This window comes from Pelecanus crispus, chromosome 3 (genome assembly GCF_030463565.1).
Source record: "Pelecanus crispus isolate bPelCri1 chromosome 3, bPelCri1.pri, whole genome shotgun sequence".
Lineage (NCBI taxonomy): Eukaryota > Metazoa > Chordata > Aves > Pelecaniformes > Pelecanidae > Pelecanus > Pelecanus crispus.
The window spans coordinates 94743038-94756971 of record NC_134645.1 but is presented as its reverse complement, the minus strand read 5'-3'; the positions used below and the strand labels follow the sequence as shown (position 1 = coordinate 94756971).

The window sequence follows — 13934 nt, the reverse complement described above, 5'->3', positions numbered from 1 at the left end:
CGCTAGGGGCGCGTGGGAAGGAGCCATGGCTGTTATGGGCAGCGCTGCCGCCGCGACTCCCCTCCAATAGGCAGGCGGGCGCCGCTGTTTTTCCTTCCCCCGGCCAATCAGCGCTCGCTTCCTCCCTTGCCCCGTGAGCCCTTCTGGCCAATGGGAAGCGAGCTCTTTGGGCGTCGGTGGTATTCAAACCGAGCGCGGCGCGGGTGCCTTTGCCCGGCCGGAGCCTGGTCCCGGCCCTGAAGCAGAAGAGCCCGCGGCGAGGGTGAGCGCGGCCGGGCCGGGCGGCGGGGGCGGGGGCGGGGGCGGGGGCGGGGGCGGGGGCGGGCGGCGGGGCGCGCCTCTGGCGGCGGAGCTGCTGGGCCGGGCGGCGGCGGCGGCGGAGCCCGCGCTCTCCGGGCTGCTCGCCTCCCGCCGGCCCCGCCCTCCGCTCCCCGCCGCGGCCGGGAGTTTCCCCGCTGCGGGGAACGGCAGTGCGTGGGGCGGGCTCCTCGGCTCCCCCGGCCCTGCGGGGAGGGCCGCGGCGGGGCCTGCGGCTCTGCTGGGCTGCCGCCCCTGCGGCTGAGGAGACCCGGTGTCTCTCTGGCCTCATCGCCTTTTCTCGCTGCCTTCCTCTTGGGTGATTTTGTTTCTTAACCTGAATTGGATGAAGGATTTCGAGAGTGGTGTTGTGGTCATTTTGGTGGTGGGTTTTTTTTTTTTCCCCCTCCCCTTATTTAAGTTTGGGACACTATGAAATTAAACGAAAAAAAAAAATCTGGATAATGCCGCTGGCTGCAGACTTGGCAAGATGCAGTAAGATGTAGCTGGGTGAGGATATCAATCCATCGTGCAAGTTATCTTCTGTTAGGCTGAGCAGTAGCGCTTTCTAGAAATAGACGCAAAGCAGATTTGTGCTTGATACTAATTTACTCAAATTGTTTTGGAAACAGGAAGGTGTATGTGGGCAAGGAGAGGGAAAAGGAGAGAAAGATCTTGGAACACATATCTGTTCAGCTCTGGCTAGCGCTGGTGATAAAGCAATAGTTGTTCCTGAAATGATGCCCTACATTAAAACTACTTCCAGTTATGTCCCTTGTTACTACTTGGCCATATCCTTAAGCCTTCAGAACTAAAAATTGTGTCTCGGTGGTTCTGCTCTGTTCTTTCTGGCCTCTTGGTAACCTCTATGTGCCGTAGAGCCTCTAGTTTGTTCATGCTACAGTAGCTTACCTGCTGCCCTGCTGTTGAGTCTTTTTCCGATTAGCCCTGTTTTGTATCTTTGAGTCTCTTTTTTTTGTAGCTAACACTAGGATTTCTATTTTTCCTATTTATATTCATAGTTAATGTTGCTGTTTAAAATTATGGTGGATTTTTTTTATTTTTTTTAATGTTGGGCATTTTGTTTCCCTTGTAGAAAATCCTGATTTAGGCTGCAGGACTTGTAAAGAATACCAAACACAGATTATGTGCACGTATAGTTTTTTTTAAAGCCTGGGTAGAGGCTTCAAAAACACCATGTTTCTATATATTTTGGGAAATAGTGGCTGGGTAAGGGAGATACTTCTTCTAGTGGCTGCACTAGGGAGCAGGTTAGAAATGAGTTAAAAAGTCTGTCAATCTTTCAACCCATTCTTGTAATCAGGGTGTCATATGGGACATGAAGTGAGCTGAAGTTGGAGAGTATTTGGAGGGCTTTGCCACTCATCTGAATGCAGGTTTTGGTGACTGCTTATGGAACAATTTAGCTTGATGCTTTCTAGCAACAGCATTTTTTTAAGATCTATCTGGAGCAAGCAAAAGTCACAGGATTTCTTTCATGTTCCTACAATTGCAATTTGCTTTTTAGACTTTAATCTAAAAGCTTGGATCGTTTAGCAAGTAGATTTGCTTTCCCATGGGCTTTAAAGAAACTCATGGGACATGGCAGTGTTAGGTTTATAGCTGGACTCAATGATCTTAAAGGTCTTTTCCAACCTAAATGGTTCTATGAAAGCTGGTATCTGTTCCTTCAAAGGAGTAACAAAAGACTAGCTTCTGCTGCAATATCTGCAGAATGATAATCGATAACTAGATGAACGACAGAATGCCATGTATTTCTGAAGATGGTTGTGTGTTGTTATTGCATGTTTCCATTCTTACTTGCCTTGAACCAAGGTGGCAAGATCTCGAAGGCAGGAACTTTTGAACACTTAAATGTCTGTGTAATAGATCCCAGTGTTCAGGAAAGGTCTTTGGGAGTACTGTAGTGTGTTTTGTCAACGTTGATGTAACTGCACTTGGAGGTACTTCTACTTTCTCTAACTGACAGCATTTGCTGTACTACCAGCAAGCATGTGCATCTTTGCTTAAATGGTGAGCACTATTAAATAATGAACTGAATACATCAGCAGAATAATGCAAATACTGTACAAGATGAAGGCTACAGTTAGTTTTCCCCTCTTGTTTGTGTGTGATCTTTCTGCATAGGAAAGGAAGGTACCAGAAAAAACATGCATGGGTAAAGTTCCTGATTTAGAGCTGGCATTTTTAACTCTTCTACAGGGTAGAGGACTTAAAGTTCTTCAATGTATAGTCTTTTGACACTAGTAGGCACTTTATTCGGACCATAGGAACAGAGCTAGACAAATGTTTTGCGTAACAGTTGCAGCCACAGTGGTCTGGGGGTATAAGGAAAATACAGGTAATAGGGTAATGTAAGTACATTTTACCAAGCTGATCAATTCACTTGGAGGAAAAAAGCCAGGCAAGCTCTTGGGTACTTGCTTAATTTTTTTGCTGCCCTCTACACCTCCTTAGATAATCAGATGCAGTATTTCAGTAGATTCCAGGGGTAGCAAGAGTATACCTTTTTGTTCAGTAATTGAAAAGTATTTTCATACTTTCTCAAAGTTGGCATTTGAGGAAAAACTGCGTCTGGCTCTGTTCAGAGACTGAACAAATAGCGTAACACAGCAAATCCAGTATTTCAAGACTGGATGCTATTATTTCTCTTTAGTGTTAATAAATATTGTTGGGTGTATAACACATGAAATACTATGGATAACTGGTACTGCCACTTCATTTACAACATATATTGCTCTTTTAGTCTCTGTACCTTGGCTCCTTATTTAGTGGGTCTGCATGAGAGGTTGAAGCTAATTTACTATGCTTTTTTTAAAGGTTGTTTTGTATCTTCCTGATCTCTGCATATGTGTTCTTCCTGTTCTTTACTTTCCTCTCTCTAACCTCCTCTCCTGCATGGCTTTTCTCCATCTCAGATGTGCTGCCATGTAGCCGTTGCAGTTAAAAGCTTGGTTCCTATTGAGCGCATATATAACAGCATGTTGCTATTTTAGGTCTTCGCTGTCTTGTCAGATTTTGAACACACTTCACACAGAAATAAATGGCAAATGCTTTCTTTAAAAGTAATTGGGCAGCAGATTAAGCCAAAATGAGACTCTGAATAATTACGGTTGAGCTTTGGCATCGTAGAAAGATTAGTTGCAAATCATGACAATACATAGATGATTATGCCCTTAGTGTATTTTTTATCTGTAAATATCATCACAAGCTGACATATTTGGAAGTGCTTGCCCTTAGTCCAAAAGCAATCTTTGAGCTTTTTTGTGCTGCTTTATTACTAACTAGGAATAGTTTTATTGATTTAATGAAAACTATATTTCTGGGATGTCATGAAGATGAGGCAAGCTTACAGGGTATGCTGATATTCATTTAATTTTCAATGTCTAACCATTCCATTTTTGATACACAGGAACTTCTTCAGGATGGAGAGCTACATTTCTTGCCTGTGCTGGATTCTTGGGATTATCTGAGATAGTCTGACCCTCATCCACGTTTATCTTTTTGACAAGGCATATCCTTTCTTCAGGAGAGGTTTTCTCCATATAGTACACTTTGAACCTTGACCAGTTAAGCGGCACACCAGCAATGTAAGTTTGACATGTATTGATGAGAGTTAAGATCAAATTTATGCAGAAAATGATTTATTTTTTTGTCTACTACATTTGACAAGATATAACTGTAAAAAGAATAATGAACCTTTCACATTGATGAGGAAAATACCAATATTGTGTTTAAAAAAAAAAAAAAATCTATCTGGGAATTGTCACTAATTGCAGCTGTAATGAGAGATCGCGGTATTACTAAACCTGAGGTAAATTTCTTTTGGTCCTTCTTGATGCTTCAGGTTTTGGAGAAGCTGACATCATCCATACTTTGAGGGAATGGGTACAGTTCAAGGACAGATCTGTAAGGATATTCTCACCCATAAAGAGGAGATTTGGAGTATTGAGTTCCTGTAGCCCCCTCTACTGTATTTATCAAAGGCAGAACTGCAATATGTATGAAAATCTTCCTTATGAAGAGACAAATTCCCCCCCCCCCCCCGAAGTAAACAGTATCATCTTTAGAATGGCACATGAACAGTCTTTGCTGCAGTAATCGCCTATGTAATTTTTAGCAACATCATCTCCAAAAGGTGGGGCAGTTTACAGAGCCAGTCTCGGAACAGCCTGAGATTTTTGCCTATGCACTTTAGGGAGAAACAGATCTCAAAGGAAGCTCCAAACAAGCACTGAAAGTAGAATTTATTCAATGTACTTTTTCTTAAGAAAAATGAAGGGAGGGTTCTCTTTTATTTAGTCTCAGCTCAGTGAAACAAAAATTGTTGTTCAGATAGTGCTGTTTTAGCATGCTGTCCCTAGCTTTCATAGTTTTTCTTCTGTATAGGTCTTGCTTACAGGCCTATTTGGGGGATGCTTGCTTCTACTTTTCTTAGACCACTGAAAATACTTCATTTTGTAAATGAAGGAAGGAACCGTTTTCAGAACTTAGTGCTTTTTTGCTTTTCTGCAAAGATATTATGAAGTCATGCGTTGAATGTCTCGTCAGACTCCAAGAGTTGTTGAAGTGATGCTGAGACCTTTTGATAGTGGTAATGTACATGGTGCTTTGGCCAGACTAAATCTTGGAGTTTATACAAAAACCCCTGTGTTTTGAACCTACTAAAACAACACTTCTATGTAGACAAGAGCAGACTTAATATTCTAGGTGGGCTATTTCTAATACAGGAAGAACATGAAATATGCATACTTCTGCTGTATAAGCAAGCTCTATAAACATGAAAGTCTTTCTCATTTATGGTCTCTGCTTGGGGAAAGCTGAGAGTCTGCTGCTTTTAAAGAAGTGCAAACTTGTGACAACTAGTGCTCTAAAAATTGTGAGGCTTCCTGAAAGTGGTGCCAGGTTTATTTTTTTAGATAGTGGAATTAGAGGTGGATGAACTTACTTTATCCCATTCAATTACATCTCTATCAATAATTCATCTAAAAGCTCTCTGGGCCTTCCAGCAACTTTTCATTGACTTGTTATACCTGAGTACAAAAGGAACAAAGACCAACAATTCACTGTAAAAATAAACTTAGTCTTTCTTTGAACCTATTTAATCTGTCCAGAGTGCGTTACCTTCCCTGTTTCTGGGCCCAACTTCACAATAATTGGCAAGTCAAATCTTATGGATACGCACTTAACTCACCAAAGTTTTTAATATTGAATTTCTCCTGTTTGTTAGATGCATGGAACATTGATTAACATGGGAAAAGCTGTGATCAGTGTGTTTCATGAAAATGTAAATGATTTTTATTGTAGGTGAAAAAAGAAATAATCAGATTTTCTTCAGTTTAGTTTAGCACTCTTGCTCTGCTCAGATTGCCTAGATTCTTATCTCTCAGCTATATCCATGTGTTATATTTCAGTTGATAATAAACTGATATAGCATTGAGGATTTGGCATAAGTTCCTTAAAAAGAGTCTTTAAACCTCTAAATCCACACCCTTTTAGAAACTTAAAAATAGGTGTCACTTGTGTTTGGCAATACCCCTGTGAACAAAGGAGCATGTGTATTCTTTTCTGCTTACCCACTGTGAAAACTAATTGCTGTAACGTGTGGCAAGGAGCTTAGATTAACATTGTGTGCTGAACTTTTAGACAGAATAAAAGAAGGATGGTAATGGGATCATAGCTTGTGTTGGTTTTATGGATACAGACATGCAGAACACTTCTGGTTTTAGTCTTTCCCATTTTTGTGAATTGCCTACAGCAACTCCTGTTGCTATATGGGCTGTGAAGAGGAAGAGAAGACTAGTTTTGTGGGAAATAAAGCCTGCATGGATCTGTCTTTCTGTGAAGCTTTTTGTCCTGGAGCTGTTTGAATTTGAGCCCTTGGCTTCTGTTGTAGTCTGAACTTTGGCTATTTGCTGTATGTTGGGTGTGTACCACTTGTTAAAGCAGTAGGGGAATCTCCTGGAGGAAGGGGATCATCAGGATGGGATAAGCTTGTGCTAAACAGAGACGATATAGAAGTTTATTTGCTTTTTGTGTACAGATTTGGCTGCATAATTTAGGAAGTAACAACATCGCCGTATATAGATTGCAAGATGTGCATATACAGTAAGGAATATGGAAACTTGTGTTAATGGTTTTTAGAATATTAGTTGATTATTGTGATGGGAAGGCGACGTGAGCTGGGAAGGTGGCTGAAACATGAAAGTATCAAATAAGAGGAAAAAAAAGCCATTTTTCTCACAAGTACTTGCCTGTGCTGTGTCTGTTGAAATTGCTGACTGTGTGTTCACTAGGTCTGCTGGAAAAAAATTCCAACCTTTCTGTGTATTCCCAACAGACGTTTTACTATACCAGTGGTTTTCAGCATTTATTGATTTGTGGAGCTCTGAAGTCTTATAATGAAGTGTTGGACAGTTATAATTTCACTATAGTTTCATTTGATGTGTCTTTGCTAGTTTGCATTGATCTGAAAGTTAGACCCTTATAGTCAACAGATCAGTCTTGAGTACCACTGCGCTGGGACTTGAGGGTGAGGGGCATAACACTTCTTACATTTATTTAGACATGTTACCAACTGCAAATCTAGATTTAAATTACCAGCTTAATAAATGATTGCAAACACTTACATATAACTTTTAATAGCTAAGCTACTGTTATGAAATATTAAAAAAAAAAATCTTTTAAGTTTTCCAAATTACCGAGTTCAGTGATATTCACATTTACCTTAACATTGTTTTTACATTTTCCCCTGCATTCTTTCTTTCTTCTCTTTCAGTGCACTCTGCTCTGATTTGTACTTAGGAAGGAACTTGTAAGCTCTTACCTAGAGAGTTTGTTCTTTAGAAAGAATCCTACCTCTGCTGGACTCTCCTTTTCACCCATAATAACTTTTCACACTTCTATGTGTCTATTAAACTTGCAAGATCGTGACTATCTCTCCTTGTGGTGAGAAGATCCCTGAGTCCTCTTCCTGTCACAGACTGTGCAAAATAATGCTGTAGATGCATAGTGTAACTTTTAAGGCATGTGTTTGTTTTCTTACTGATATTGTTTATTTCTCCTGAACTCCTTTCAGCCAGAGATACATAGTTCATTGCTGTCTCATCACAGCCTGAATTCTGCTAAGGCTTACCCAGAATTTCATTGGTTGGTTTAGTTTATATGTAAAAGCAGTGGTAATTTTCAAATATTTCCCTGTCTTCTGCTAACCATGAGAGCAGAGGTTTGGAGTTAGATATTTATCTATGACTTTGCCCACTTCTAGCCAATTTTGTTCATGCTTCTCCAACACAATGTTAGTTGCAATGAAGCTTTATAATTTAGTTTTCAGATTGAATTATAGTGAATGAATTTGCAAGGTGTTAAAAACATATCTAGGCATACAGAGAGAGGTTTGTATAGCATACCTCTGAGTAAAGAAAACTGTATCTTTTTTGCTAGTAAGCTGCCACCCACATCAGTGATGCCATCACATCCTTTGAAAAAGTAATATGGCTTGTTCTTTGGAAATATGCACAAGAGTTTGCCCTTCCTGAACAGAGAGACTATAGAAAGGATAAACATACATAGTTTTGTCTTAATGTTCCTAATATTTACTTTTGTAAGCCTCAAATTACTCCAGTTATGTGGAGATAAGTAGCTGACAAAGTACAAAAATTTGCTTTAGGGCTCTCCCAGCCTGCACATAGGCTGTGCAACACTGTGCAGATGTGCCTTTGGTGTTTCATGTGTGAACTTTCCTTATCATCTCATTAGTGTCTCCTGGTTAGCCCTCCCCTCCACCATCAGTTTTCAGTTTCAGTGTTGGATTGTATTCCTTAACAAAGCAGACATTGCAGCCAGGAATTAATACAAAAGTTGAATACTATTCATTACAAGCAATGCAGTATAGTAATTTGTTACATATCCCTGTCCTGGTTTTGGCTGGGACAGAGTTAATTTTCTTCCTAGTAGCAGGCATAGTGCTGTGTTTTGGATTTAGTAGGAGAAGAATGCTGAGAACACACTGATATTTTAGTTGTTGCTAAGTACTGCTTATGCTAGTCAAGGACTTTTCAGCTTCCCATGCTCTGCCAGGTGCACTGGGAACTGGGAGGGGGCACAGCCAGAATAGCTGATCCAAACTGACCAAAGGGCTATTCCATACCATATGACGTCATGCTCAGTATATAAACTGGGGGGGGTTGGCCGGGGAGCAGCGATCGCGGCTCAGGAACTGTCTGGGTGTCGGTCGGCGGGTGGTGAGCAATCACATTGTGCATCACTTGCTTTGTATATTATTATTATTATCATTATTATATTGCTATTATTACTACTATTATTTTACTTTATTTCAATTATTAAACTGCTCTTATCTCAACCCAGGAGTTTTTTCTCACTCTTACTCTTCCGATTCTCTCCCCATCCCACTGGGATAGGGGGAGTGAGCAAGCAGCTGCATGGTGCTTAGTTGCTGGCTGGGGCTAAACCACGACAATCCCTTACTGAGTCACCTGTATTCAGTGTTTGTGTAATCTCTTAGAATGAATCCTCTTGGATAGACATCTAGGCGGTAAAATTTTGCAACACCAAAACTTAATGAGAACTAGGACAAGGAACTATTTCAAAATGTTTGATTTAGAATCTCAGCGGTATAAATAAGTGCACCACACTTCAATTAAGTGCTGCTTTAGAGAAGGATAATGTTAAAATTGAGGCATAACAATAGATTGATAGTTTTCAGAGCACATCTTGCTGTCCAGCTAGACATGTATTATGTTAAATAAAAAATATCATGCCCATTACAGAAAGGAAGTAATGCTAAAAGATGGGTTGTATCTCTTATGTCTTGAAACTTATTATTTCTATTGTAAGTTATACCTGTGGTGGAAAATATTAATATTGTTAAAACTTCAAGTTTATAGTATCAAGTTTTCTTTCCATATAAAAAATGTTTGCGTTTAAGGGAGGTGTATGTGTGGGGTGACACATCTAAGGTAGTCTAACCCAGCCTTACAGCTTTCATCAAATAAAAATCTCTTCTTCCTGCCTTTCCTTTCTCTTGTCCATATGATGACACAGTTGAGAGCAGGAAAAACATCAAGCAATGAGATAAAAACTGTCCCCCCTTTTTATGTAGTTTTCTGTTGGCATTTGTCCCTGAGCCAGGTCACTATGAGGTCTAACAAATGCTTGTTCCATTGCTTTTTATTCAAGAGAAGTGGCAGGCTTGTATGGCTAGGAGGATGACAACTTCTTAGCCATCCTAATCTAGGGATTCAGGATGTGATTTAATACATAAACTCATAGCTATTCAGGCAGCATATCCCACCCCCCATTTTATTCAAACACGGTTTATACCTTATTGGAAAGGGCTGCTGTGAAGCATGGTCTAGTATTTGGGCAGATCAGTTAAGTACAGATTTCTTTTGCTCATCTACTTTGGCTTCTGCTAAGAAGTTTACTCATATAACTACACTGACAAAGTCTTAATAGAGTATTTATGTTACATAATGTGATTGAGTCGCAATTAATCTGCAAAATATATGAGAGGCTTTCCCATGGTAATTCCAGTTAAGGTGAGCTACAACAGGGTTCTTCAGTAACTTTACTGGTTTTTAACCTTGTGTCTGCAGATGGAGGAGGAGGATCTAAGTGAAAGAGGATTGCCACAAATTGCTTCAATCATGAATAGAGTTAGAGACTTGAAAAACAAATACAGAAATGAAGACAATATCACAGATGAACTTAACTGTACTAAAATCTCAGCTGATACAACAGGTATGTGTTTTTGTTACTCTATTGTCACTTACACAACTGGTCTTAATGGCTGTTTCACTCTTAGTCTAGGTCAACTGAAAGGATTTAAGGTTTAGCATTTCCTCAGTATTAATGACCACAAAATACATTATTCTAACCTTGTTTCTTTAGTTAACTGTGTTGCTCTAATCTTGTGTTTAAAAAAAAAAAAAAATCTCACTAGTCTTCTTGCATGTAAGCTTATAAAAAGTGTTTTCTTCTGTTCATGTTTGCTGCAGTTTTAACCAATCTCCTTTGTTATTTTTCTGTCAGATAACTCTGGAACTGTTAATCAAATAATGATGACAACAAATAATCCAGAAGATTGGCTGTGTTTTTTGCTCAGGCTAGAGAAAAAGGGTATTCCTCAGACGGACGTTAGCCTACTGAATAGACTCATTGGTCGTTACAGTCAAGCGGTGACTGCGTTACCTGCAGAAAAGCATAGTCAAGATGAGAGCTATGCTCGCATCCTTGTGAGATTTGCTGAGTTGAAAGCGTAAGTATAAATTTTCAATATTAGAACTTGTCATTCAGAATTCTGAATCTGTATGATGATAGAAATGGTTTGTTTTCATTAGTAGTTTCTGCAACAAATTATCATTTTGAGTAGGGATGTTTTCATATTGTCTCCTTGAAACTCTGAGACGCTTTGGCTAGTCAGCTTATCTGTTGTCTCCGCAGTACTTGCATTTTTTTGTGTATGCTAATAAACATGATTGTTCAGAGCCATTTGATTTAGAGATGTTAACACACTTTTTCCTGGGTTGTATGTGTAAGGCACATGGGAAAATAACATGAGACACACCCCCCATTCCTACAGAAGCTGCTTGGGTGAAATCTGATATCACTCTGGGTAACTGTAATCTGTGTATTAAACTGTGTATGTTGTAAGTTAGGATTAATTTCCCTGTGGACTACTATAACTGATTTGGCTGTGAGGTAGACAATTTGCTATTATATAATCCATCTAGTCAAACCATAGTGGTCTATCCTTGTCTAGTCTGCTTTCTCCCTTGCTAGGAAAGACACATCCCAGCTACATTAAGTAGCTGCCTTAGGGTAGGAAGTATGTCTCAGAACATCATTCTATACTTTCATACTTATGAAATTAGTTTTGCTTGTGGCCATTGATTGCTTTATTCAACCCCAATTTGAACAGTGTGGTTGTTCAGAAGTTTTCAGACATAATTTAGGACAGGGTTATAATTTGATCTTTTTCTTGAGGAGTTTTTTAGTCACTTGAAATACTGTGACAGTGAGTATTTTGAAGAGCTGTGTTTTAACATTCCAGCAATCCTTAACAATTACAGTTGAGCAGATGATCTTCCAGTGAATATAGCTAGACTTTTTCTGTTTCTTGTATGTCCTTCCATTTGGCTTTTTGGCAGGTGGCTTGATCTTGCAGTATGATATGGTCTGCTTCTTTGTCTGTACTGTCATTTGCATGGATCTTGCTGCATCAGTGTTTATTAAAAGCATACAATGGAAGTAATCTGTTGACTCTACTGTTGAGAGACGAGCAGGAGTGTGAATAATGACCTGCTGTGAATCCTTAGTATCTTGAAGAGGTAAGGTGTTTTTATGTAAGTGGAGTAAAGCATATCTTCCAGAAAGACCTCCTGTCCTTAAAGATACTGAGAGATGGCATTCTTGTTCAAAGGTTAGCTGCTTTTCCTCAGAACAGAAATTGTGTAACATAAGCTTCCAGCTCATACTTTCTGGAACTTCTTTTCCAGAATGGTGATTGGATGCTATCATCAAGTCACATCTGTTATCTCATTATGTATAGTAGGAGTTTAAGTTCAGAAAGATTATTTCCTACCTCCCTAATAACTTTAAAACTCTTGGACCTCTCGCCACTTGATCTTTAGAACATGGTTTTAAAGGTGGATACTTCTTAAATGGATACTAGAACTGTGTTCAGTATTCTGTGTACTGTATTGCAGAAAGCAAAACTGAAGGTACTGTCAGTAGCCTGTTAATGCTAGAATGCATGAATATTATTAACAGTTTTAGTTGTGGTGTCCCACTGAAATGTCCTTAGTTGCTTCACTGCTACAGCCTTTAAGAACTCTTAGGAGAGTAGCCTATCTTGTTTCACCTTTAAAATGCACTCTCTATAGCTGTACCAAAAAACCTTCTGTTTTGGTAACCGGCATTACTGTAGAATCTACATAGCTCATTGGGTAGCTCAGATCTGCTCTTTTTGTCTTCTGCTTCATGTTTTTAATTGGCAAATACCATCAGTCATATGTTTCCTGACTTGCTAATGAAAATTTTTTTTAAAAAAAGATGAACAACCCCCTCCCAAACCACTCTTATGTACCCACCAAAATCTGACATAGCCTCACTCCCAATGGAATTTTGCTGTAAGTATCTCCCTAAATGGTCCCCCATCTGAAAATTACTTTCAGAGATTAGGTAGTTCTTAATAACTTATTATAAGCTAATGCTTTCTCATGCATTGTGGTGTATAATATAAAGTAAATTATTTATATAAAACTACATTTATGAACTAAATGTGTAACCTCACCGGAACATGAAATTGCTTTTGACTGATCAGATCTAAAAAACAATAACGATGTTTCTTGTCTGTAGTTCTTGGAAATTAATGTTAGGGTAATCAGTGAGTGGTTAGTTTGGATCTTTTGTGTTTGGCACATTCACTCATTGCTTGCAATTTTCTTGGTGTTTGAGATTTCCTTGGTGTTTCAGACTCACTTTCTCTGTTCCTGGCTGTCAGTTTGTCTAGTACTATCTATCTTCTCTCTGCTCAGTTTTAGCTTCTGTTAAAGAAAATCCTCTCATCTCATGACTACTTAGAGTGGTTCTGATTTTTTTTCTTTTAGCTATTGCAAGTAAAGTTAACACTTTGATACATAGGTGCTCTGATGATACTGCCTTTGGTGGGAGAAGAAAGGTGCTCCTCAGTAGAGTTCTGTCTGTTGTTCTCCCAAATGTTCCACCTAACAGTAAAAGCAAGTCGGAGCACCACAAACTTCAGAAGCAGTGACAATGGCTTGAGATTTTAGTGTTTATTGTCATCAACACTGTTTTTTTCTGATCAAAGCTGGATTATTCCATTCTTGGCACTGGACCTGTCTTGTCTTGGTATTTTCTCTAGCTGGAGCCTGACTATGCCAAAACCTTTTGACCTATTATGATACTGAGGTTGTTTGAAGAACCCTTAAATGTACTCTGAAACAGGCAAAGGTGAACAGCCAGCTGCATCTGTGATTGATTATCTGTATTGCACATTAACCATGCCAGGCCTGCTTTTATGTAATGCTTCTGGCTGTAGCACAGTGCCACCAAGTGTGTGGCACTTGATGCCTGTTGCTAACATTAGGTCTTGTTCTGCATATTGCTATCCAAGTTGTTGCTGTGTTCTACAAGAACTTAAATTTTAACATGCTGTTTGAAAGTGAATGTAATTCACATGTTACAGCTTAATGGATTGGAAACTTTGTGACTGTATTGCTGGAGAATATAACAGTGTATATATTGTTTCTTCTGACTTGATTAATAGGATACATTTTTCCGTACTTGGTGTTTCTAAAGCAATCTTCTCCGTGTCCCTCTGCCTTGCAACCTCCTTTGTATAGGACTGAATGCATCTAAGAATGGAGACGTTTCTCTGTGTATAGTGTCAGCATGTAGCCTGGAAGGGCTGCAGATGGGTGTTCTGAGGGAAAATATCTACATATCTTGAGGAATAATATAAGCAGTGACAAAGAATAAGTCCTTAATCTTTCTCTTCAGGCTTGAGCACATTCTGGTTTTTGGAAAGGGTCAGCTTGATATCTTTCAATTATTAGCTTTTTAAGACTCTT

General features: G+C 39.4%; 1 protein-coding gene across 1 annotated transcript in view; it reads left to right on the top strand.

The window, feature by feature from the left end:
- Positions 1-9935: 9935 nt before the first annotated feature.
- Positions 9936-13934, top strand: part of TTK (TTK protein kinase) — a 34010-nt gene continuing 30011 nt past the window's right edge. The window contains exons 1-2 of the mRNA XM_075707974.1: positions 9936-10080; positions 10372-10597. Of these exons, the coding sequence (XP_075564089.1) occupies positions 9936-10080; positions 10372-10597 (371 nt within the window). The remainder of the gene's footprint in view (positions 10081-10371; positions 10598-13934) is intronic.